At 39.3% G+C, this 24,643-nt stretch overlaps 1 protein-coding gene across 3 annotated transcripts in view; it reads right to left on the bottom strand.

Moving 5' to 3' along the window:
- Positions 1 to 430: 430 nt before the first annotated feature.
- BOD1L1 (biorientation of chromosomes in cell division 1 like 1) overlaps positions 431 to 24,643 on the bottom strand; it is a 54,046-nt gene continuing 29,833 nt past the window's right edge. Inside the window, exons 12-27 of one of the 3 annotated variants that reach the window (XM_014851825.3) lie at positions 24,153 to 24,237; positions 20,082 to 20,125; positions 18,550 to 18,610; positions 16,898 to 16,968; positions 16,210 to 16,282; positions 14,903 to 14,982; positions 13,206 to 13,290; positions 12,781 to 12,854; positions 11,404 to 11,479; positions 11,285 to 11,319; positions 10,197 to 10,242; positions 8,265 to 8,314; positions 8,082 to 8,166; positions 7,522 to 7,675; positions 4,679 to 4,819; positions 602 to 1,998 (exon numbers count right to left, since the gene is read on the bottom strand). In XM_014851825.3, coding sequence (XP_014707311.3) covers positions 1,881 to 1,998; positions 4,679 to 4,819; positions 7,522 to 7,675; positions 8,082 to 8,166; positions 8,265 to 8,314; positions 10,197 to 10,242; positions 11,285 to 11,319; positions 11,404 to 11,479; positions 12,781 to 12,854; positions 13,206 to 13,290; positions 14,903 to 14,982; positions 16,210 to 16,282; positions 16,898 to 16,968; positions 18,550 to 18,610; positions 20,082 to 20,125; positions 24,153 to 24,237 — 1,278 coding nt within the window. In that variant the 3' untranslated portion in view covers positions 602 to 1,880. Of the gene's footprint in view, positions 1,999 to 4,678; positions 4,820 to 7,521; positions 7,676 to 8,081; positions 8,167 to 8,264; positions 8,315 to 10,196; positions 10,243 to 11,284; positions 11,320 to 11,403; positions 11,480 to 12,780; positions 12,855 to 13,205; positions 13,291 to 14,902; positions 14,983 to 16,209; positions 16,283 to 16,897; positions 16,969 to 18,549; positions 18,611 to 20,081; positions 20,126 to 24,152; positions 24,238 to 24,643 lie in introns of those variants that run through there. The other 2 variants (XM_070506219.1, XR_011502352.1) reach the window with 2 other exon arrangements.

Below are 24,643 nucleotides of genomic sequence, written 5' to 3'. Positions count from 1 at the left end.
TAGAATCTACTCCTGGTGAAGACTGTTGAAATGACAACACAGGATTTAGAATATTACACCAACTTAGTTGATAAAACAGTGGCAGGGTTTCAGAGGATTGATTCCGATTTTGAAAGAAGTTCTACTGTGGGTAAAATGCTGTCAAAGAGCATCGCATGCTACGGAGAAATTGTTCATGAAAGGAAGAGTCAATCAATGTAGCAAACTTCACTGTTGTCTTATTTTAAGAAATTGACACAGCCACCCCAACCTTTAGCAACCACCACCCTGATCAGTCAGCAGCCATCAACATTGAGGCAAGATGACGGTTAGCAATTTTTGGCAATATTTTTAAATTAGGGTATCTACATTTGTTTTAGACATATATTGCACACTTAATACACTATAGTGTAAACATAACTTTCATATGCACTGGAAAATCAAAAAATTCATGTGACTTGCTTTATTGTGACATTCGCTTTATTTTGGTGGTCTGGAACCAAACCCGCAATATCCCCCAGGTGTGCCTGTATATTTAAGACCAATTATTTAAAGAGAAGAAATGGTTTTCACAGAGAGAAATTTTAAAGTTCAAAAAAAAAAATTCTTACCACTCAAGTTTTGGGAAACATTTTATAATTTATATATAAAATCTCAGTAAGAAACCATGTAAAATGACAGAAATATCCACCTTACATTAAGTCCAAAAAAAAAATTCACACACACTGAATGTAAATTTTAATTACAAAACAAGAATATGAACAAAACATTTTAAAATAATCTCAATTATTTGGCAACTCATCACATCATTGCTAGAGACAAATTTGATCTTAAGAAAAGTTTAATCTTATGAAAAACTTAAGTTGGACAGTTTGCTCATATGTGAGTTAAAACATGTTTAAAAAAGAATCTGGCAGTAAAGCCAGTTTCTATCCTGAAATAATTGTGTATAAAACAACATAAAATCCTGAAGCTTGATAGATAGAAGTGACCTAATGTCAATGCATTTGTCTTCACTGAAAAGACGACATGGAAAGAACAGGGGAGACGCCTCAGAGGAGTACAGAGGAGAGGTACAAACACGGGTGGAGGGGCTGCTGCCGCAGGTAAAGGGTCAGGATGTGACTTTCCCTGAACCGGGACCTCCTACGCCAGAGGGGATGGTAGAAAAGTCACTGATGCGGGTATAATCTAAAAACAAGTACATTCTTAAAAAACAGTCACACCTGTGAACAGAAAAGCAATGGAGATCCTTTCTTGAGCTAAACACTACTTTACTTGGATACATGCGAGAAGATTTTGTATTTCCTGCCAGATCATATTCAGATAGTTACAGGGCAGGCAGAGTCCTAAAACATTTCTACTAATGACTGCATAGCATTTAAAACCCTTTTTTTATTAAAAAAAATAATAAAATAAAATAAACAGATATATAGTAAAGTTCACAGATAAGTTTTCTCTGTAAAATAAATAAAGTGTTCATTGATTAGCATCATACATAGAGTAAAATACAACCTATTTTTACATGTTTATATACTGTACACAGATCACCAGGACGCAGCCTGGTGTCTGATGGGCTGGGAGGGTTGCATTAGTGATGTGTCGCATAGGGAAATCCCAATTTCAAATGTTAAAATATACAACTACTTTGTTTTGAGTCTAGATACAAAGTAAACTTATTTTCCTTTATCTGAAATAAATGTACATAATATCTTCTATGAACAATAGTTTATAAAGCTGTTTAAAACATAACAAGAAAAAGCTTGCACCTAGGAACTTAGAGCACATGCACGTCCTTTCCCTGGTTAAAAAAAAAAAGCCTGTGGCCCCTAAGGCTCGTCCCCCTTCTCTCCACTGTGTCCCCGACAAGCCAGGAGCAGCCACGGTGAGGGTTCTCAGGATTATCGCTTTGCCTTCTTCACAGGGGCTTCCTCCACTCTCTGCTGGCCTCGCGTGCGCGCCCCAGGAGGGCTGACTTCTCTCTTGCGCTTGGTAGGAGGGGAGAGCTGTGCCTTGGATCTGTAGTAAGCAAAAGTCAAGGCAGTGGTGAGAGCTTCAAATAATTTGGGAGTTCTTTAAAAAATGGGAGGTTTTTGAACTTGAAAGGCAAGAACAAAAAAACCCTAGTAACGTTTATATAGGAGACTCCAGAAGAGCCTCTGCTAATTGGTTATTTGCTGACAGCCTCACACACAAACAGGGGGCTGGAGGGGGACTTCGGAAGCCTGTGCTCAGGTTCTGGCTCTGTTGGACTCTAGGTGTTGACCGTGATCAAATCAACTTTCTTCTCTGGGCCCTAGCTCTTCTATCTGTAAAATAATCAACATCCAGGCCCCCACACATTGTCCAAGTTGAAACAACTGGCAAGAACACAGTAGGATTGCACCCTAAGTCTGAGAAAGTGCACAATCATGTTTCATAGCACAATAGTATGGAAGAGAGCTGGCCGTGCTAGAAAAGGCACAGGAATTTTAGAAGAGCATTCTAACTAGTATCTAGATATCTATCTATATATACATATTTCTATCTCTATCGCTTGGCTCTCTGATGCTTTCAGGATAAAGTCATTTGAGCATAATATACAAAACCCTTTATAATTTGCCCTTGACTTCTGCCCCATCCTGGACTCCAGTCCTGCCATTCCCAAACACATGACGTTCTTTTACACTTTCATGCTTTGACACATGATTTTTTTGAAATCATTCCACACTCCCCATCAGACAAACCCCATTTTTAAGCCCCGGTTCAAAAGCAACTCCTTCTGGGATGCCTTTCCTCCCCCGCCACACAGCAAACTGCTCGCTGGAAATCCCACAGCACTTACCATGGTTAACTTATCTGCTGAGTTTTTTCAAACTGTAGGTTACCGTCATTATTTTAAAACAACATATTAATAAAACACAGTAGAAAATACCACTGGCATCACATCTATTAAGTCTGGGTCGTGAACCTTTTGTTTCGGTTACAGCAGCAGGAATGTGAGCACTGGTTACATGCAAACTACATTCTTATCATGGGCTGCTCTCAAAAAAATCTGAAACTCATATACTCCTATCTCCCCCATTAGACAGGATGCTGTTTCTCCAAGGCAGCTGGCGAGTTTTATTCTTTTTCCTGTCTCCAGTGCCTGGTACAAGCCTTGACACACGTAAGTAAGCAGTAAATGTTATATCGATGAAGGAAAAAACTTGGAAAACTTAAATTGCAGGAGATGGAGAAATGGGACTTTACTGATATGAAGACACATTGTGCTTATTGTTCCTTTGACAGCAAAAGTAAGTAAACTCAAACTGATCAAACATTGTTGTATATGATGTAGTTTCAGCATATTACCAAGAACGTGTTGAGAATGGCTAAAAAAGCAGAGTTTGTTAATAACTCATTTCAAACTGTGTCCAGGGAAAGCCATCAGCCAGTAAATGAACGCCTGTTGACTGAACAGTTGGTGTGTGCCAGCACTGTGCTAGATGCCACATAGCAGAGAACAGAAGCTTTGAGTCAGAGTGCTTCTTACCAGCTTGTGAGCTTGGTAGGTCACCCAGGCCCTTTCTTTCCACCCAGAGCATGGTCTGTGACCAGAGGAATGGGCATCACCCAGGAAATGCAGACTCTCAGGCCCCATCCAAGACCTGCTGAATCGGAGCCTGCACCTTAACAAGAGCCTCCAGTCGTTGGTCTGCACACTCAATATTGACAAATATGGATCAGACCTTTCTGAGATTCTTCCTTTCACATATAAAATAAAAATAAATATTTCACTTAATGAGGATTAAGTGGGAGAATCTATGCACTTTAGTTTGTTCCCCTTCTATAATACTGGGACAATGATCCATACATACATGACAGTGTGCTATGAAGATCAAAAGTGATGCGACGTCAAAACAGCTCCTGTATACTGTGAAGAGTACTTTGTTTTTTGATGCTATGATGTACAGAAAGTAAGATGAGTCCCTGATTTCAAGGAAGAAGCTTATAGCTCAGAGGGAGGAAAAAAACTAATAGACCTAAAGCAATGGCATATGCCAATCTCAACTGCACAGCCTGACGGGAAGTGCAACAGGAAGGAGAGGTGAGAATGGGCTGAAGCAGGCAGGGAGGTGTCCTGAAGAAGGTGGGTGTCACAGACGGAAGGACCTGGCTTACCACAGGGCTGGTGCTGAGGGCATGCCTCCAGAAAGAACCAGCACAAGCAGAGGCAAAGGAGCAGTGCTCAGCACCACCTGTGGGAGCAGCAGGATGAACCAGGCTGCGTGACGGGCTGAGTGTTGCGGCGAGAGGCTGCGCCTGAAGGGCGTGTCTACTCCGTTACCTCATCGCCTCTCCACGCTCTGGCTAAAACAGACAATTCTGGGCGGTTACAAGCTTGACAGTGCTGCGCTGACTGAACCAAGCATTCAGACCTATGATACTCAAGAAGAAACATGCCTCGCCTTCTGTCCTGGTGGACAGGAGTCAGCATGTCAGGCTCACAGGTGTGCGGAGGGCCATGAGGTGAGGCCAGACAGGCAAGGCCACTGAGACTCCTTTTGCAGCCTTTCCTATTCCTTTTGGGGTAGGTTTCCATTTGGGAAACCAATGATCCCCAAAGACAGTTATTTGGCAGGACAAAAATCTGAAAGGAACTTGGGCAGAAAGCGTTACCGTACCAAAAATAGTCTCAGGGGGTTAAAAATAATTTGAAGCGTAAGTAGGGACTTACCTTCCTAATGGGGGAGATTTACTAACTTTCTCGCTGGTAGATAACTTCTCTTTTGCTAATTTTTGGCGATTTCTAGGAGAAACCGTTTCTGGGTTGCCAGGTTTGGATGTTGCACGTGCAGGTGGCTCGCTATGATGCTTTCTGAAACAGATTATAAAACACTGGGCAGTGGTAGCACTGAACACTCTAGTCCCTGGGACTCTTCAGAAAGCACGAGGCTGCTCATGGGCGAGTCAGAGAATGGCGGCCAAAAGCAGGAAAAGCAGGTTGGTTCTCTGGCCCTCTGCTAAGAAGTCGATCTTGACGTCATCCACAACTAACTCTTTGCGTGACTCTAGCTTTGCTTTTAAGGTGTGGGAGATTTTATCATGCTTTGGGGAAAGATGAATCTGTGATGAACAGAAACCATATTGGCTGACGAGATAAAGACCTCAAGAGAGCTCACCAAAGGAGAACAAGCGGCCAAGACTCATGAAAGTATAATTCACAGAGCTATATGTTAAAGCTCTATAACTGGGTCCAAGAGTCAAGTGCACAAGCATCAGGTGAGGGAAGCTCTGACTCACCAGCAAGAACACTAAGAAGAAGGCCTCGCTGAAGCACAGTGTCTAGGATATGAGGCAGGACAGTCCTCTTCTGGATTCATTACCCACATTAGGTATAGAAGATTTGCTTCTTAAAGAGGAGACAGATAAACTGAGGAGAAAAAACACGGATGATGAGGGCGCTCAACACAAGAAGAGAAGACCTGGAAGCTGCCCTCGAATGTTTCAGAGAAAGTTGTATAGAGGCCCCAGGAGTAGAACTAGAACCATGAGCAGAAACTACAGGGAAGCCAGCTTCTACCAAACACAAGGAAGAGAATGACGGGAGGTGGCTTTCCCTGCCACTGGTGCAGGTGCAAAAGCAGAAAGATCATTTCAGAGGAGCCGCTGGTGCAGCGACTGAAACACTGATGGGTCAGCGGTACCAACCCACGGAGACCCCATCCAACCCTGAGAACCTGTGAAATTACGAAGATGCCAGAGCCCTGGAACCAATTAACGAATGCCAAGGAATCGAAACCAAAGAGAAAAGAATCTATTTGTCAATCCAAAATTCCTAAAGTACATTAAGGAAGAGTATTGATAATCCAGGTGATTATAGAACTATGAGTCAAATAAGATTTATTTTTGAAGAATGAATTTTAAAAGGCAAATCTGATATGGGGCTGGCCCCGTGGCCGAGTGGTTAAGTTCGCGCGCTCCGCTGCAGGAGGCCCAGTGTTTCGTTGGTTCGAATCCTGGGCGCGGACATGGAACTGCTCGTCAAGCCACGCTGAGGCGGCATCCCACATGCCACAACTAGAAGGACCCACAACGAATATACAACTATGTACTGGGGGACTTTGGGGAGAAAAAGGAAAAAAATAAAATCTTTAAAAAAAAAAAACAAAAAAAGGCAAATCTGATAGCTACTTCCAGACACTCACTCGAAGATGGCCAGAAGGCCTATGGAGCTTTCTCTGAGGAGGACCCTACTGTAGCGGATGATCTTTCCAATGACTGTCTAAGAGGGAGGCGGTGGTGCTGGGTGGGTGTTCTGTACCCGAATGCAGGGGTGCTGAGCTCCAGCACCCTCACTCTCTCCTCTCAGCAGGAATCTTGATTCTGTGACTTCTATTTATCTGAGCTGCCCCATGTAAAAAACAAATATGAGACCACCACCTTACCTTTAGCTATGTGACCTCCTAAGTCTTTTGGCTCTAAACTCTGTTTCTTTGAGAAATCAAACCATGGTGCAAATGGCTAGTAACGCACAAGTTTGAAGGAATCAGAAACAGGCTGATTTAAGTCTTTATATAAACACAAGACACTATTACTATTATACTACAGTACAAGGTGTTAGTAAGCGATACATTTGAAATAAATGTTCCTGAACTTTTTGATTAATCTTGGGTAATGAAATTATAGAAATGATATCAAGATTAATAGCTTGTGAATCACATTAAAAACGGAAAATATTCTTGCTTTAGAAAAAGTTATTAAACTGTACAGTAAGGCAACATTTCTTAAAATGTGTTGTGGGAAATACTGATGATATTAACAGGCGTAAAGACATAGGTGAGAGGGTGGGGGTGTAAAATCAGCAAATAATGTTTGTTTAGACAAAGTTAAACGTATTTCTTTCCTTTAGGACAATGCTAAGTTCTTAATATTTTAACGTACACTGTGACTTACAAAGATGAGGAGAGAATTCACTGGTGTTCCCAGAACTCATTTGACCATGGTACTCTTTTTTTCCAGAGACTTCTTGCTATACTAGGGTTTAGGAGAACATACTTTGGGAAACATATGAAATTATCAGTTATGTAAGTAAAAAATGGTCACATATGGGCAATTTCACGTGATCAATCTATGACACAGCACTGGTTAGATGCATCTGACAACAGTGATGGGTATGCCTGCTTTCTGTCTCTCACTGGAGCTGAGCATGCTGCATGTAGGGACTGTGTTACATGCATTTCTGTTTTCACCCATGGTGCTCAGCGCAGTATCTGAGACATCTACTGACGCTGACTAAATATTTGTAAAAGAATTGAATGGGTTCCATCAAACAGGTATCTAAAACCTGGCAAAGATTCTGAAGTGATCCTCAAAAATGGTTTAAGAAGGGAAATGGGTTCTCCAAGAAGAACCAAAATGTGAGAGGGCTGAGAGCATGTGCTCTCTGAAGATAAAAAGAAAGGGGACGGCTGACACTGCGGCGGGAGTGAGTCAAAGAAAAGAGAATCCTGAGAAACCGAAGCTGTTTCCTGATGGGGAAGCTGGGGAAGGGCTTCGGAAGCTCTCTGCCCCCGTTACCTCTGAGCCTCGGATCTAGTGGTGGACCTTGTGGTGGCTCCCAAGGGCTCATCCTCTTCCTCCTCTTCCTCTTCCTCATCAGACTCCTGGTCTTTCTTGTCCTCAGTTGCTTCAGAAACTGACTTCTGGCGTTTTCTTTCTGGTTCTGAGGATTCTGTTCAAACAGCAGGGTAACACCTGGATTGTACAATTCCCAAAGACACTTCTAAAGGACAGTCATGGAGTTTAGAACATAGGATATTAGGGATTTGGAGGCAGAAGAAGTGGTTTTCCACTTCCTTTTTATTTCAGCACTTGCAACTCACAACTGTTTAACTTAATCTCAAACACATTTGGGATAGTTTACTTAGGCAGTTCACAGCCAGCATTCATGAAAAATTCACATGTACTCAGAAAAGCATCTGGGATGTACCACTTCTGACATGGGATTAGAGCCATTTCACACGTATTTATGTAATATTAATACTAGCTCCACCCCATTTTTCCTCATTCAAAGGAAAACTCTTAAAAAGGTGATTTTGCAATAAGACTCTGCAATTAAGAATCTGCTAGGCACATACCAGCCTCATCTGATAAAGTGAGCGAACGCTTGGGCTTCCTTCCTCTCCGACGCACACTTGCTATTGTTTTTTCTTCACCATCATCCTAGAAATAATCAAATTAAAGTTGAAAGGGCAGTCAATCAAGCAACTTGATAAGTTTATTTCTAAAGGACATATCCTGTTAAGAAAATTAACACTTACATTGCTTATACTTCTTTCCTGTAGGTTAGGTGTTTCTTTATTGGACTCATCTTTAAGAAAAGGGAAATCTCTGCATTAATGCTTTATTAGTATAAAATTAAATTTCAACAGTCTGGCTTATTATCTATGACTGTACCAGTGGTAATTAATTGTTATACAATTTATCATTATTTTCTATCAGCTGAGCAAAGTTTGAGCTGGAATACCTAGCAGAGAGCACATCAGAGTGCAAGTCAGGACACTCAAGTTTGCATTTCGGATTCGTCGCTAATAAGCCATGTGATCTGGGCAAATTACTTAAATTTCCTGAGCCTCAGTTTCTTCATCTGTAAGGAGTTGGGTTAGACCACCTTTATGGTCCTTTTCAGCTCAAGTGCCCCGAACCCAGAAAGGGAAGAAAAAGGGGACACCTAGGGAGCCCCCCAAAATGCACCAGGATTACAGACTTTATTGAAATCTCAATGTAGCTCTATAAATATTACAACTTCATTTTATAGTTAGGAAAAACGAGGCTTGAGTAACTTAAGTAATTTGTTCAGAGTCACTAACTAACAAGTAGGGTGATAGCTGGAATTCTTTTAACCCCAAATACTTACATCATGACAATTAAAAAAGTACATATTATAAGCCTGTGTCAGGTTGTGTGTGACTATTCTTTATGTATCTGCTTTCTGCAAATGTTACAATTTTCTGAGAATGTATCTTGGTAAGAAAAATGAAGTTTGGTTCAATGCACTATTTGAAGCTAAAATTGTGGGATGCTTGTTAGACACTCAACAACCCAAAGGTACCTCTTATTAGTGATGAAGAGTGTCTAGTTGCCTTTTTCTGCAAGTTTAATATACTCATGGAGATGGAAGGGTTAAACTTCCAAGAAAAAGGCCTACAAAGAGTCCTGTCTTAAACTGGTCATCATTACCCAGATTCAGAAAACTACTGCCAAACAATAACCCTCAAACAAAATCACATAGCTTAAATTAGAGTCTTTAAAGGGCATTCAAGTTTGGATTTAAAATACTATAAAATTATGAGTAAAAACTGGTTAAAAATCAACATAAGCAGAATTTCCTCCCCTTTTAAAAAAAATAGACAAACCTTAATTTGTCAACAGACAAGGAAAAAACTCAAGTATGATCACAAGATTGTGTATAGTTAAATGTGGGAAAAAATTTAAATTACATATTTGCTTTACCTTGCTGATCAGAATACGGACTTTGCTGATCTGACCATACTATTTATTTGATCCAAAATAACTCTCACATTCATCTTTTTTGCCTATGTCAACCCTTTAAAACCCGTGAATCACTCTTCTTGCTCTTAGGTAAAAAATTTTAAATTTTATATGAAATGAACATATACACATTGTAAAAATTCTGGAAAATACAGGTAATAGTAATAAATAACATGGAATGTTCTCATCATCCCACCACCCAGAGCTAATCATTATCAACATTTTGGAATATTTCTTTCTCCTTGGCATGAGGACAAAAATACTTGAAACAATTTTATCTCTTGCATCCTGGCTCTGTAAGCTGCTACACAGGCTGCCTTCAAAATTCTTCTTCTTCTGAGAACAATGGGCTCTTGAGTTGAATTCCTGTCTTGCTGATAAGAGTGCCCAGTCCCCAGGCTGATCTATTTCTTCCTTAAACGTAGCCAGGAAATTATGGTTTGGACAGCCAGGGCCTTCCCTATTTTGCTTTTGCTTGCCTACACCCTCTTCTCTGAAGGCTTCTCAGACTTTAAAAGCAAGAATGGCTCAGATTACAGGAAAACCTAGTAGCATAGTCTCTTGTAGCTATAAGGACAACTGTTTTTAGCAAGGAGGCTACCCACTTACTGAGAAAAAATGAAACTCTAAAAGTTTCCCCGATAGTCAGTCTCCCCTGCCCCTTCCTTAGATCACGACAGAGCTATGGTCTAGGTACATACCTGTTTGCATTACTTTCAGTTTGCCGCCAGGTGGAGATTGGTCCACCTAAATTTAAACAAAGTCAAAAATTTATCATCACCACACAGAAAGTCAATCAATAATGTAAAGAAGGCTTAGGACCTCTATTATTTAGGCAGAGTATTAGGAACCTATTTTCTGCAGGTGATTAAGTATACCAGGTAAATATGGATGCCCATGTTTCCCAACACACAGTCTTTCCCTAAGGAGAATTGGGGTTTTAACCCTCCCCGGCCACCTGCTGCTACACTGGTTAACAAGCACTGGAGGGACATGGCATGGCCCCCTGGAAATATTCTCCAACCCCGGCAAACCATCTTCCACGTTGGTAATTGCATTCACATGTGGCTCTTTGGTTTTGTTGTCTTATAATAATTCTACGAAATAAGTACTGAAGGCATTGTCATACTACTTTATATCCAAGGAAACTGAGTCTCGAGAGGGTCACAGGATTGGCTGAGTGCCAGAGATCTGGGAGTAAGTGGCAGAGCTGAGGCATGAATCTCATTTGCTTTTGTTAGGTCAGTGGACATATGTTTGTCCTCCTAATAATACTGTCATTGAAACTTATGCAATGAAATCTTGATACAAAGATTTCATTGGGCATATACTTGAGGGTCAAAGATAAAGTATCAAGGAGGATTTTCCTGCCTTGTAATCAGTGTACATTTTATTACAAAAGGAATTCCATAGAAATTAGTAAGATGGTGAGACGTGCTGTAGATTTCCATAAAGAAACCACGATCTAAAATTCATATAAAACAGTTAATTTCTACATTTTAATCAAGGATGACTACAGGAAGATAAGTCCCTAGATAATTTTTATATAACCAAGCTCACAAGTAAGGATGGGATCAGACTGAAGAGCAACTTATATAATTATGTTTATATGAAGATATTAATAATCAAGAATTTAAATGGTTATTCAATGTTTTCTTTAAGAAAGTCTTTTAAAGCTTTTCAAATGCCTTTAAAAAATAAAGTAGTTCAAAATACTAGATATTGCAGTATACCCTTTCCAGGTCAAGAGCAAATATCTGAAGAGTTCTCATCTTTTGCAGTTACTTACAGTGACAATGCCAGTATCTGTTTTGCAGTCTTCTTCTAAAAAATGCAAAAATAAAGCTCACTTAGAAAATCAGCTTGAAAATTTCTCGAGCGTGAACTGAAAACATACCAAATACCTACTTGTTTTTAATGCTGTTTCTACAGGGTATTTACGAGGTCGTCCTCTTTTCCTTTTAATAATTACTGGCTGATCTTCCTAAGGGGAAAAGGGGGAGAAAAAAAGCAGTAAAAAATAATTTTATCCTCTATAATATAAATAGTTCATTTTCTTAAAATGAGATTTAGAGTTCCCTCCTAAGAGGTCTCAAATCCCAGCTTTGTCCCTTAGAAAAATACATGACTTTGGGCTTAGTGTTTCATTTCTCTCAGGGCAGTTCTCCTACCTGATAAATATTAATAATTGTAGTATGAATTCATGGAGTCGTGAGGATTATGAGATAATGAGGTAACAGAAATGAATGCTTAGTGTTAGCTTTTACTTCTGTAATAAATATGTGTGTCCATTTAAATTTGGGTTTAGTCCAAGTCACTTGTGATGAAACATTATCCCTTATAAAAAAAAGGCAGGTCACTGAATTTCTCATATAGAAGTATGAGAAAAGAAAAAGAACTATTAAAAAGTTGTATCAATGGGGCTGGCCCCGTGGCCGAGTGGTTGGGTTCGCGCGCTCCGCTGCAGGTGGCCCAGTGTTTCGTTGGTTCGAGTCCTGGGCGCGGACATGGCACTGCTCATCGGACCACGCTGGGGCAGCGTCCCACATGCCACGGCTGGAGGAACCCACAACGAAGAATACACAACTATGTACCGGGGGGCTTTGGGGAGAAAAAGGAAAAAATAAAATCTTTAAAAAAAAAAAAAAGTTGTATCAAGACTGGCCAACTTGGCAACAGTTATCTGAAGATCTGGCTGGTGTACTGGCTGTTTCCCTTGATTAATGGGCCTCTGTCTCAGGCCACTGCCATTCTGTGCCCCACTGGGCTCTCTGCAAATCCAAAGGGGCCTGGAGCGGGCAGGGCTGGAGGTCTGCCTGCTTCTGCAGCCTCCCAGGAATCCCTGGCTTTGCCTCATCAAACCAGGTCCCATGTGGCGCTCGCTGCAGGTTCTGTACACCCTGCTGCTGCTGCTCCCATCCCGTCCTGTCCAGACTCCAGGGCTCAGCAGCCCCAGTCTCTGACCTAGACTGGTGCCTGGCTGGGGCAGGCTAAGCTGTTACATCTGGAACCTGACCTGGACATGGAGGGACAATTCTGGGCTGATCCTATATGGCCATGACAGAAGTAGGTTTCATACAAATGTTTGGATAAAACGATGATGAGAACAAAATTAAACAAAATGACACTGATAAAATGCACTGTATGAAATGGTGCCCCACTGCATTTAAAAAAAATAACTACTTCAAAAATACTTAAGAAAACTGTAGGTAACAGTATTTAATGCATTTTATTTGTTCTTAGTACTTAAATAAATCTGAATAAAATCTGAAAAATATTCCTTACCTCCTGAGATTTTATGTTGTCATCGTCATTCTGCTCCGTCTTTTCACCAGCAGCTTCACTGCTGCTATATTCATCTGCAGAAGTGGCAGAGCTCAGTTCACTGCCTCATCATCACGACATCTACCAAGGTGACCCACGCAGTCCCAGTCACACACGCACACACGCTCCATTCTCAGGCCCATGCCAACCAAGTCAGTAAGCTGGAGTCTGGTTAATTGATAAGAGGCATACTTTGGGTAGAATAGGATTCAAAGTAAAAATGACTCCCAAGCTCTATTACTATTAAGCGAGAGTATACGGTGTTATAAAGGGAGGCAAACGAGCAGACTGCAGTTTCAGCGGGCAAGGCCTGGTGAGAGATGCTGACTGCTTTGAAGGACTAGTCTCCTCTCAAAACAATTCACCTAAGTAGAAGTATTACTTACCTTTTTCTTCCATGCACCTTGAAGCAGTGCTGTTTGTCTTAGAACTTGGTTTAGATAATTCTTCCAAATCCCCAGAGTTCTCTTCCTAAAGAGAAGTTGAACAAGTCAAGAAACTTCTTTCTCAAACTTAACCCTGCCTCCATTTATCCTCCTCAAAGTTTTCCCTTCTATTTCAAAAAAATTTCCTAGTGATCTTTAAGAAGTTTGTTGGAAACATTTTAAAAAGTAACTATTTTTGCTGCTAGTGAGACTATACAACAAGATTCTGCCTTTTCTGAAGGCAGAAAAGCATGAGATAAGGTTCAACTATAAAAGCAATGAAGCCATTATTTTCTTCACTGCCAAAGGGAAATCACCCTTCTCCTCCCTCATCCTGGACTTTATCTTTTTGAAAGAAACTCCAAAGAAAGAATGGATAGAAATTTACAACAGATTTTCTTCTTTGTGGGGTGGAGGAGGGGAGGGATTGGGGGGAAGGGACAGAGCTGAAGGCATCAGGGAGAATTCTGGGTATCCAGCTGGGCTGATTTACAGCAATGATCTCTCAGTGGTTACAGGATTCATCCTTAGATGCAAAAAAGTTGTGATGAAGTACCAAAATGTTTATGCTATAATACTAACATAATATATAAACAGAAATATACAAATCAAACTTAAAACTACTGTTTTATAATATTGAAAATCTGTATAAGTGATTTTTAAATGAAAATGGTTAAGTTAGAGTTTACTTAAATTTAACATTAAAGATACCCTTCAATCTGCTTCTCTCCAAATTTAGGAATACTGTCTCAGGATTCTTGTTCTGGATAGAGCAGGGGGAGGGAGGGGCTTAAAAGCCTATTTCTTTTTTGGTCATGACCAACTGAAATTCATGACAATATGTGACTTTCTCTCTTTGCTTGTTAAAATTCTTTTACTACTTTTTATTTAGTTCATCACTCATTGGGGAAACAAAGAGACTTTGAACTGGTTTTAGTGAGCTGGAAGTCAGCTGCATATACTTTTATAAACTGATTTAAATATTTTTGGAACAAGGTCGAAAAAAATAAATTAGGGAAAGAGAGAGAATGAGGAGATGGAGCTGGTTTCGAACAACGAGAAGTACTGAGTCTCAGAAGTGGAAGAACACCCAAGAAGAGTTATCTACCAAGAAATGGAGAAATCTGGGCCTAGAACAAAAGAGAGGTAGGGGCTGAAATAAAATTTTTGAGCTGCTTCCCTGAGTCATAAGATGAAAACAAGACCATAGGAAAAAAAAACAATGAGTGATGTCCATCCTTGGACTACCTATATTTTAAGGGCAGGAGGTAAGGCAGAGATATAGCAGAATAGTAAAATTTTAAAATATCTATCACTATATTGCACTGTTTTGGTGCAAGTATATCTGTAATAAAGCATATTACACTCTGGAAGAAAGCACCTAGAAACCTAAAGAAGTCAATAATATGAGTGAACAAAAACCAAAGCAATGATCATATCTAAACTGTGCTATTAATACAATCTTGTAGTTTAAGACTATAAAGTTCAACATTTATTTTTTTTGAGAAAGCCTAAAAAAAATACACCTTTTATAATAAAGTGATTATTATCAGAGATACCTAAAGTAAAAGGGATAATAGAACAAAAAAAATATAAGTATTCACAGTGATGTCATTAGGTTTCCCCTACAACTTAATATTAATATGTGGAAAAACTACCTTTGCATCTTGTAGTTCAGTTTCAGAACACTGCCTCTGTGCTGTTTCTATTTTGGAATCCAGGACATCTGGATTATCATCTGTAAATCAGTTTGGACAGAATCACAAAGGAATAAAAGCTCAACGAAAAATGAAACGCATAGTTCTATTTTAAGACAGTTTAAGCCTTCTCTCTTAGGCTTGTCATACAGCGAAGCCAAAGTTATTCTAAATATATTTATAATGTCATGTGATTTGAGCACTGAACATGGGCCTTGGCCCTGGCAAAGCCAAAAAATAGAAAATAAAATAAAGAATCCACAAATGCCACAATGCCACTAACAAAGCAGCAGGTTCCACGGAACGGGCTCAGGGCATACAGAGTTCCCAGAGACACTTTTAAGTTCCTGAACAGGTTACCACCTAAGAGGTACAGCTTAATGATGAAGACCAAGGGCTTGGGAATCAGATTTACGTGGTGGAGATAAAGCCACAATCTCTTGGAATCCTAATTTCTTTATTCATAAAATGGCCATAATACCTAACACGCATAACTATTATAAATATGTACAAAGTACCATGGATGGTACCTAGAGTATGAAGTCAATAATTACAAAATAATCACGTTCCTAAGCATAAAAGGAAAGCATTTAGCTATCCATTCTTTCTCAAATATTATTTAATAAATATTTATTAGATCTATACTTTGTGCCAGGCAGTAAAGTATAAAAGTCTCTGCACTGTCCAATATAGTAGCCACCAGCCACATGTGGCTATTGAAATTTAAATTAATTAAAATGGAATACAGTTAAAAATTCAATCTTTTATTCACACTGACCACATTCAAGTGCTCAATAGTCAGACATGGCTAGTTGCTACTGTACTAGACAAAACATTTCCATCACTGCAGCAAGTTCTATTGGATGGCAACTGTCCTAGACCATGAGAGAATCACACTATGAAGCACGGAAGGGCTAATACACGCACCTTTACTGCCGTGCTTCGCCAGCTCTGCACGGCATCTGTTCATGATATAAAATAAGGAACTGGGAGGCACCTGGCTAGGTGCCAGGCCCAGGCTACAGAGGGAACCTGGCTTTGTGTGAGTTCCAGGGTTGGGTCTTCCACAGAGAACAATCTAGTTTCTAGATCAAGTCCAGAAAAGACCCGGAAGGAGTTAAGTGAGTCCAGAAACAAACTAGACTCAAGAGTTGTACAGGAAACAAATACTACCCCCAAGAATTTTCTACGTTATTGGCCCATGTTGGATATGAAAATAATACGATTTTCAAAGATGTCTAAAACAGGAACACATATATTCTAAATACCCAGTTCATCTTCTGAAGAGGGGTAATGCTTCTTTCTTTTTCTTTTAGGCATATGCCTTTCTTCCTCTTCAACCTGGAATTAAGAATGGCTATATTAAAAGCAATAGAATTTGGATCCAAATCTACTGAAATGGGGGCACATAGCTTCTAGTCTTTGGGATAAGTTTTTATCTAAATTAGAAAAAAATATAGAATAATACTTTTGGCATCTAGATTTTGATTAGACTCATTTTGTGAGCTTGGGTCCTTTTTTTTGGGATTTGAATATAAATCCTTACAAAATATCCAAATCTGTTTCTGGTTACATACTGTACTTCAACAATTTGAAAATATATTAAAAAAATATTTGTCATTTTACCATCTCTGAAGTCAAGCTAAGTCTTATAATCGATAGCATGTCATAAATTAATTGGAGTGTTTTTCTCCTTTCTTAGTGGCCCATTAAAGGGTTGATGAAAGGCAGTATATGAAAAACATTCTTGACTGTACAAGGATACGTACAAATAATCCTGGGACCTGCCAAACTTCCTAAACATTATAAGAACACAAACAGATAAAAGTAATATGGAGAACTCTTAATACATCCATTTAATTTTTAATACATACAAAGAAGTAAAGCCTTTGCACACAGGTGAAAACACTATGTATAAAACATGAAATACGTGAGGAGTTTCTCATGAAAACCCACCTCTTTAGGATTTGCTTCAACACTATGACCCCTTACGACTTCTGTGCTATCTTTTCTACCACTGGATATCTCTGAGAAATAAATACAAAAAAAACCTTTAAGTATGCATTCATTCCAATACTTATTTTATGGGTATGTGTGGCAGGGAGAAGGAAGAGGGAAGAATACGTCACTAGTGATTGTGACAGGATCCTCACAACTATGTCAGGTAAGTTCCATGATTTCCATTTCTAGATGTGAGTAAATGGGATTCGGGAGGGAAGAGGATCACCAGACGTTACACAGCAGACTTCAAAACAATTTCCCTCAGCTTGTCTAGCAGCACAGTGTGAAGAAGTGTCCAAGAAAAACAAGCAAATGTCGTTTCACAGTCACAAGGTTAGCAAACATTCAATATCACAAGTCCAACAATATCAAATAATAGGAGAAGGCATGGAGTGATGATTGGTAGGCCACTTGGGGACAATATGGCACATTTGGTAAAGCTGAAGAGGTAGCTCTCTACCTAGCAATTCCACACCTACAGTTCCAGGTACACTACATATGCACTGGGAAATAGGTACCAGATCATGCATGGTAGCAATCTTCATAATTGGAAAAATTTGCAAAAACCCTCAATGTCCACCAACAAAAGAAGGAAAGTAACTGATATATAGTCATACAATGGAATATAAAAATATAAATAGCAATTGAAATAAAGTAACGAGTTATATACATCAACATGACAAATTTCAGAACATAATGCTGAATGCACAAATAAGGTGGAGACAGTTCTATGTGATACCCTTTTCCTAAAGCATGCAACATAGTACTACATATTGTTTATGGACACATTCATATACATAGCAAATGCAGAAGAGTGGTTCCCTTTGGAGTGGGATAAAAGGGAAAGAGAATGGGAGTGAGGAGGAGTATAATGTGGATTTACCGATATCTGTAACATTTTTAAAAAAGCGTATGAAGCAAATACACTATATTTTAAGATATGACAAAACTAGGTGATGGGTACATGGGTGTTTATAATTACTGCTGCGTTACTTTGGTTTGAAACACGGAATAACACATTATAGAAATAACCGTATAGAGGATTAAGACCTCTTTCTCCATTCTTGGAATAGGGAATCAACGAAATCAATAGAAACTAACAAAATTCTATGTTCTGTTTGAGAAGAGAATCGTCCCTCTGGAGGTGGCAGCCTCCACAGGTTGCATGGAATAAGATCTGACCTCTAGAAGAAGACCCACATAAATGTGACATCTGTGATCTGCTACCAATTTGTGACTGCCTGTCAGAAGTTAACAGAGTTAAGTACTGAGCACAGCACTTCTCCTATGGCACAAGCCACAGGGGACTATAAATTTTGTATTCGCATTGGATTGGTCTATTATTAGTTTATTGGTAAAGTTCTGGTAGCTATTTAAGGTGAAGCACTGCTTACAAGCTGCATGGCCTTGAACAAGCCACTGGACCTCTCTAAGCCTCAGTTCCTAAACTACAGATGTGATGCTGTTATTCACCTGACTGGATTATATGAATTAAATGAGCAAAAAATCTGCAAAGTAATTAGCATAGGGCCTGGCACATAGAAGGTATACAACAAATGTAATTGTAATAAATATTAAAATTACTAGTATGAAATTCATTAACTTACCTTCTTTGTTATGAGGTTTGCTATGAATTTCTTCATTTGTTCTTGAGCCTGAATTTTCGACCTAAACACACAACAGAAGAGGTTATTTATGGATAGTCAAACAAAAGTCTTGAAGGCAGAAAAAAAAAAGAAGGTAATTTACATAACCTGGTTATTTGTGAGAATGCTAAAAGGAACTGCAATACATGTTCTTTTTAATTTCACCCAGAAGCTCAAGTGCATAGAGCATCTTCCTTTTGAAGAAGTTTCGGTTTAACAGATTATCACCCCACTGTGTTTGTTCTCCTTGTCTTTAACACAGTTATGGCAAAAGAGCAAGAAATGAGAGAAGAATTTTCTGTAAATTCTCTTTCCATTCAACAATCCCTCATGATTTTCTTGTTTCTTTACTTAAAAATGCTGAAGGATTCTGTCATTAGGTCATAAGATTTCCCTTTGGCAAATCTTGTCAGTTGTATGTTTTTTTTACTGAGGGAAGTCTCAGAATATTCTACAACGTTCTAAATTCCAGATCCAAAATTTCATGCATATTTGGAAAGGATGGTATGCTCAGATGGAGAAAAGGCAGCTGCTGGGGATTTGGGGAAACAAGGCAGGATGAAGCACATGCTGGGGACCTCACAATCACCTTGGCTGGCACCGGAGGTTTCAGTCACTTTTAGAATCCTTTTAACTTCTGGAGGGTGAACCTGAACCAAACTAAGTGGGCTTTTCTCTTCCGTCTTACATCAGACTGAGTTTTTAGCTACAAAATGGATGTTTCAACAGGGTGAGGGAAGCCCTCTGATGCTAGTTGCTGGTAGTAAGCAAAGCTCTTTTGAATCCTGGAAAGAATGTGGCTGCCCGAAATTTGCAAGTATTTTACAAAACGCTCACTTCGGTATGATATTAGGTCCCCTATAAATGCACTCAGAAATACAAAAAAAAATTCTTTCAAGTACAAAAGGGATTATGAGAGCCACATGTGGAAAAAATATGTATATATGGCAGTTATAGTTTAGTATCTTCAGAAAAGCTTTCCAAAAACATAAAGTGAACTTTTTTTCAAAATAAAATGTTTTGTTTAAAGCATCACAATAAGTTAAGACATCACAATCCAACTTGCAATCGCATTATAGTAATAAAAATAGAAAGTTCATAGTTCTTTGAAGAATTTCATTAGCATAACCAGGTTAAGGTTTCTAGTCTGAAGGACCTGGGAGTTCACCTATTTCCTTAGTTCTGTTTCATGACATTGGCCTAAAGAGCCACTAGAATACAGTGCTGACGAATTCAGAGTGATACTTTTTTTCTGAGGCAAACAACTAAATTTCAAGACATCAGTGGGTATAGTTGAACGTAGAAAAGAACAAGTAAAAGCTCTGGTCAATATGTTGAACTCGAGTGGACAGCATGCTACAAATTGTCTCCTGTCACCCAAAGAAATGAAGAGACAGCTCCCCCAAACTGTCCCCCGACCAAGTGCTCTCAAAACACCAAACCAAAACAACCCCAACAACAATAACAAAATCCAAACCATTACAGCGACTTACATTCAGTGATTCATTCACCAATGAAGGCTCCCTCTGTAGTTTGGCTATTCAAAAACGAAAATGAGAAATAGGGACATTGAATATTGTTTCTGAACCACAGAGAAACAAATTTAGAAATTTTTAGGGTAGTTAAGTAGGACTATGTCGTTATGTGGCCTAGCAGCCTCTGTGAATTATAAAGTTCTGACCAATTATTTTCTACAATCCACGTTTTGTCATACTACCCGAAAAATAACAGAAACTAATGTTGCCCGCATTTTTAAAATAATGCCAGTGGTACAAGAAATCACTAAAGTAATTGAACTATGTCGGTGATCTGAAGCTTAGAAGAGAGGTGGAAGACCTTTATTTGTAACTGTCAAGCTGCAGTATAACACTGGTTCATTTAAAAATAATGCCATCAAATGAAAAGTTAGATCCTATCCCCTCAAACAGCGATGGTCTATTTATATTCTTTGGAAACTTGAAGTACAAGGTCTACTGTTTCTACTCAACAATGACAGAACACACATTTTTCTTTTAAACAACTTCCTTTTACGTAAGTAGATCTCTTACTGAGCCACACCTAAACACAGTAAAGTAATCTGAAATATAACTCTGGGAGCAAAGGACTTTAGAATCCAAAAATGTTACCTTCTTGGCAATTAACAAATGAGATGTTAATTATTTGTACTATAACACACACATACAGATTTTAACTAACATATGTGTCCAAGTTCTGGACAGATTAGTCATCATTAGGGTTAGGGTTTTAACATGTCAGCATGAATGGCTTACCAGGTCTTGGTGTGGTCTTCCAGGACTGCCTGATATTTGTGCTTATAAGGTTCATGAGGTCACATACTTCGAAGGCTGCCCTTTCAGATGGTTTTGCCTGGGAAGGTCCCTGCCTTGAATGCCCCAGATAGTACTGGGTGAGGATTTATACACACTACTCCTCATACACTGCCTTTTTCTTTGCCTTGTCCACCTAATTCACATCCTTCAATATTTGGCTACAAATTAGGAGTGATAAGTGCTTACCAAAATTCACAACTTACATATTCTTTGATCTCTCAATTCAGTTTTATGGAAATACTTGGGGAAACATATAGTTACACACATATGGGAGTTCACTGCTGCCTTATTTTTAACAGCAAAAAGTACAAAAACTGGAGACCACTGGAAGATCTAACAAATGGGAAAATGCATTATAGCTACTATTGAGCTATTAAAACAAAAACGGTTGATCTGTATACACTGACACTGAAGGAGCCTACATTATATGGCTGAGTACAAAAAAGAAATTATAGAACAAGATAAATATGATTTCACTTTTGTTTAAATACATAATTGTATTTAAGGTGGGCACTCATGAGGAGTGGGAAACTTTATCATGCACTTCTATGTATCTTACTTTCTCTAACTAAAGGAGATAGAGAAACTGGTTCAGCTTAGCCTTCCCCAAGGCCCTACCTAGCAAAGCTGACCCCAAAAGACATGAATGTATTTTTATTACAGGCAGCACTTTCCTCATTTGTACATCCATCTCGGCGAACTCCCTGAGGGAAGGAACTGCATGCTCCATCTTCATTTCCCTAGTACTCACTAGTACCTGGCTTACTAACATCTGTCAGGGGAATAACTTAAAGCTAAGCTGACTAGAGCAGACGTTGGGGCTGGTCTCCTAGCACTTTCCCCAGAGCCCAGATTGTGGTCTGGGGCACAACGTGGTTCCAGAGACACCAATTCTATTCTTGCCCAATGAACAGAGCACTTGACTTAATTTAAGTCAACCAGCAAGTTATATTCATCTGGTCACACCAATCAGTCTAAGGTGAATACAGTTACCTAAACTGAATCAGAACAAATCTCAGGATTTAGGCTGGGAATGATAGGACAAAGATATTTTTCTAGAGGCCATGAATGAGAAAGCAATTACCCCTGTCAGAGGCTAAGGGAGAAAATAAGAAACTAGGCCTTTGTAGGATGTCTCTTTGGGGACATCATCCTGCTCTTGGCTCATGCTTTGCCTAAACTTTTCAGTTTTGTGAATGCTATGGACTGGATGTTTGCGTCCCCCAAAAAGTGACTATATCGTCCCCCATATACTGAAACCCTAATCCCCAATGAGATGGTATTTGGAGGTGGGGCCTTTGAGAAGTGATCAGGTTTAGATGAGGTCATGTGGGTAGAGTTCTGGTGATGGGATTAGCGTCCTTACAAAAAGAGAAGGAGACATGAGATCTCTCTCTCTTTGCACAAGCACCAAGGAAGGCCATGGGAGGACATAACCAGGAAGAGAGCCCTCACTAAGAATCCCACAAGGCGGGCACCCTGAACTTGGACTTCCAGCCTCTAGAACCATGAAAAATAAATACTTATTGTTTGAGCCTCTCAGTCTATGGTATTCTATTAGAGCAGCCTGAACTGATAAATCAGTGACCTAATAAATTCCCTTTAAGTAAATATTTGAAGGGTTTCTCTTACTTGCAACCAAAAATCACCCTGATTGTTCCACCTGACTTTCACAGCCATTTCAACATTGCCAGAAAAACAACTGGTTGAAACTTGGTCACATACTCTGGGGTTCTTATTACCTTTTTCCTAGTTAATGTGAGAATCAGAAGAAAACTTACAGTAGTGAATGGAGTACAAACCAGAAATAATTTTGCATTGTCACAATTCTCATTTCCATTTCTCTAACCCAGTGGTTCTCAAAGTGTGGCCCAGGGACCCCCTGGGAATTCCTGAGACCTTCCATTAAGAGGTCCACAAGGTCCAAACTATTGTCATAATAATACTAAGACGTTATTCACCTTTTAAACTCATGAGTACATAATGGAGTTTTCCAGAGGTCATATGATGTACCCAAAATTAGCTGAAAAGGCTATTAAAATCTAGCCATATATGTGGGATGTTGGATTTTCTTCATATATTTCAACGAAGACAACAAACAGCAACAGACTGGACATAGAAACAGATATGAGAAACCAGCTGTTTTCTATTAAGCCAGACAAAGAGATTTACAAAAATGTGAAACAATTTCACTTACTAAATTTTGTTTCGGAAAATCTAGCTATTTTTCATGAAAAAATCTTATTTATGTTAACTCATAGTGAGTTAACAATACTGAATTAATATATATTTTATAACTTCCCCAGTTTTAATTTCTTATTTGATAAATGTCAACAGGCATAACCCATATAACAAAAGCTCTTTAAAGGATCCTCAATAATATTTTTTTTTGGTAAGGAAGACTCACTCTGCGCTAACATCTGTTGCCAATCTTGCTCTTTTTTTGCTTGAGGAAGATTAGCCTTGAGCTAATATATATGCCAGTCTTCCTCTATTTTGTATGTGGGTCACTGCCACAGCATGGCTTGACAAGTGGTATATATCCACTCCTGGGATCTGAACCTGCAAACCCGGGCCACTGAAGTGGAGTGCGCCAGACTTAACCACTATGCCACGGGGCCGGCCTCTCCTCAATGATTTTTAAGAGCATAACGTGGTCCTGAGACCAAAGAGGTAGAGAGCTGCTGCCCTAATCCTTTCTGATATTGGGGCTCTCCCTTAAAAAATCTGCAGTAGATAATGAAGACTGCTGTACAGAGACACTGAGAAAAGGCCCTACAAGCTGGGAGCAGCTTCAGTGCAGTCACTGGGGCAACAGCCAGAGTCCAACGGGTAAGAGCAGAAGAGGTTTAAAGAAGTGGGCAAATAGGCTGCAGACTAGCCTTTTGGAAATGAGCTTTGATACCACCTGGAAGGGCAGGAAGGCACACATAGACACATTTTTGGGACAGAGCAAGCAATTGCTCCAAAGTAACTTTCTTTTTGCTATAATTACTTGGAGATAACAGATTTAAATAATTACTTTACATAAAATTGATTGACACTTGATAAGAAAAAGTATACGTTAAAATGAAATAGTAACGAGTTCTCTCTAACCTATTGAAAAAGTGAGAGGCAAATTCATATAGCCTGTCAGTGTTTTATTACTAATTGGCTATTGATTTTAAGCTGCAATGAAAGGCAAAACCACATGCAAGGAAAAAATAATGTGAACAACCGTTAAAAGGAATTTACCTAGTCCACTCGACTTTTTCCCACGTGGACTTTCCGGTGGTGCTAGAATTTCAGGATTTTTCTCTTCCTCTGTTGGTACAAATGTCTAAAAAGTCCAAAGCACCAAAAAATATGTTAACTGAGGTTTTTATAAGAAGGCAAGGCTAAACTCAAATGAGTCAAACAAAAACACTCAGCATCTTGTAACAATATAAAAGCCTACTTTCAAGTCTGTGGAAAACTTAAAATTGAATACATGTCAACCTTTAAAAACAAAAAAACGAAATCAATCTAATCCCATATTTCATCCATCAGTAGCTCTCCTATTGCCTTAAAGTAAAACCCAAACTTGGTACAACACACAAGGCCCTTCCTGATCAGGTCCCACTCCCTTGCCATGCTGAAGTCTCACCACAGCTCCCCCTGAACCCCTGCAGGGCCTGGGACTCACCACTGGCCCTGCTCTCTCTGTGTCTAGAGTATGCTTCTTTGCCTGGAAGGCTCTTTCTTTT

The sequence above is a fragment of the Equus asinus genome, chromosome 3 (genome assembly GCF_041296235.1).
Source record: "Equus asinus isolate D_3611 breed Donkey chromosome 3, EquAss-T2T_v2, whole genome shotgun sequence".
Lineage (NCBI taxonomy): Eukaryota > Metazoa > Chordata > Mammalia > Perissodactyla > Equidae > Equus > Equus asinus.
The sequence above is the reverse complement of the archived record's forward strand: the minus strand, read 5'-3'. Positions and strand labels throughout refer to the sequence as shown.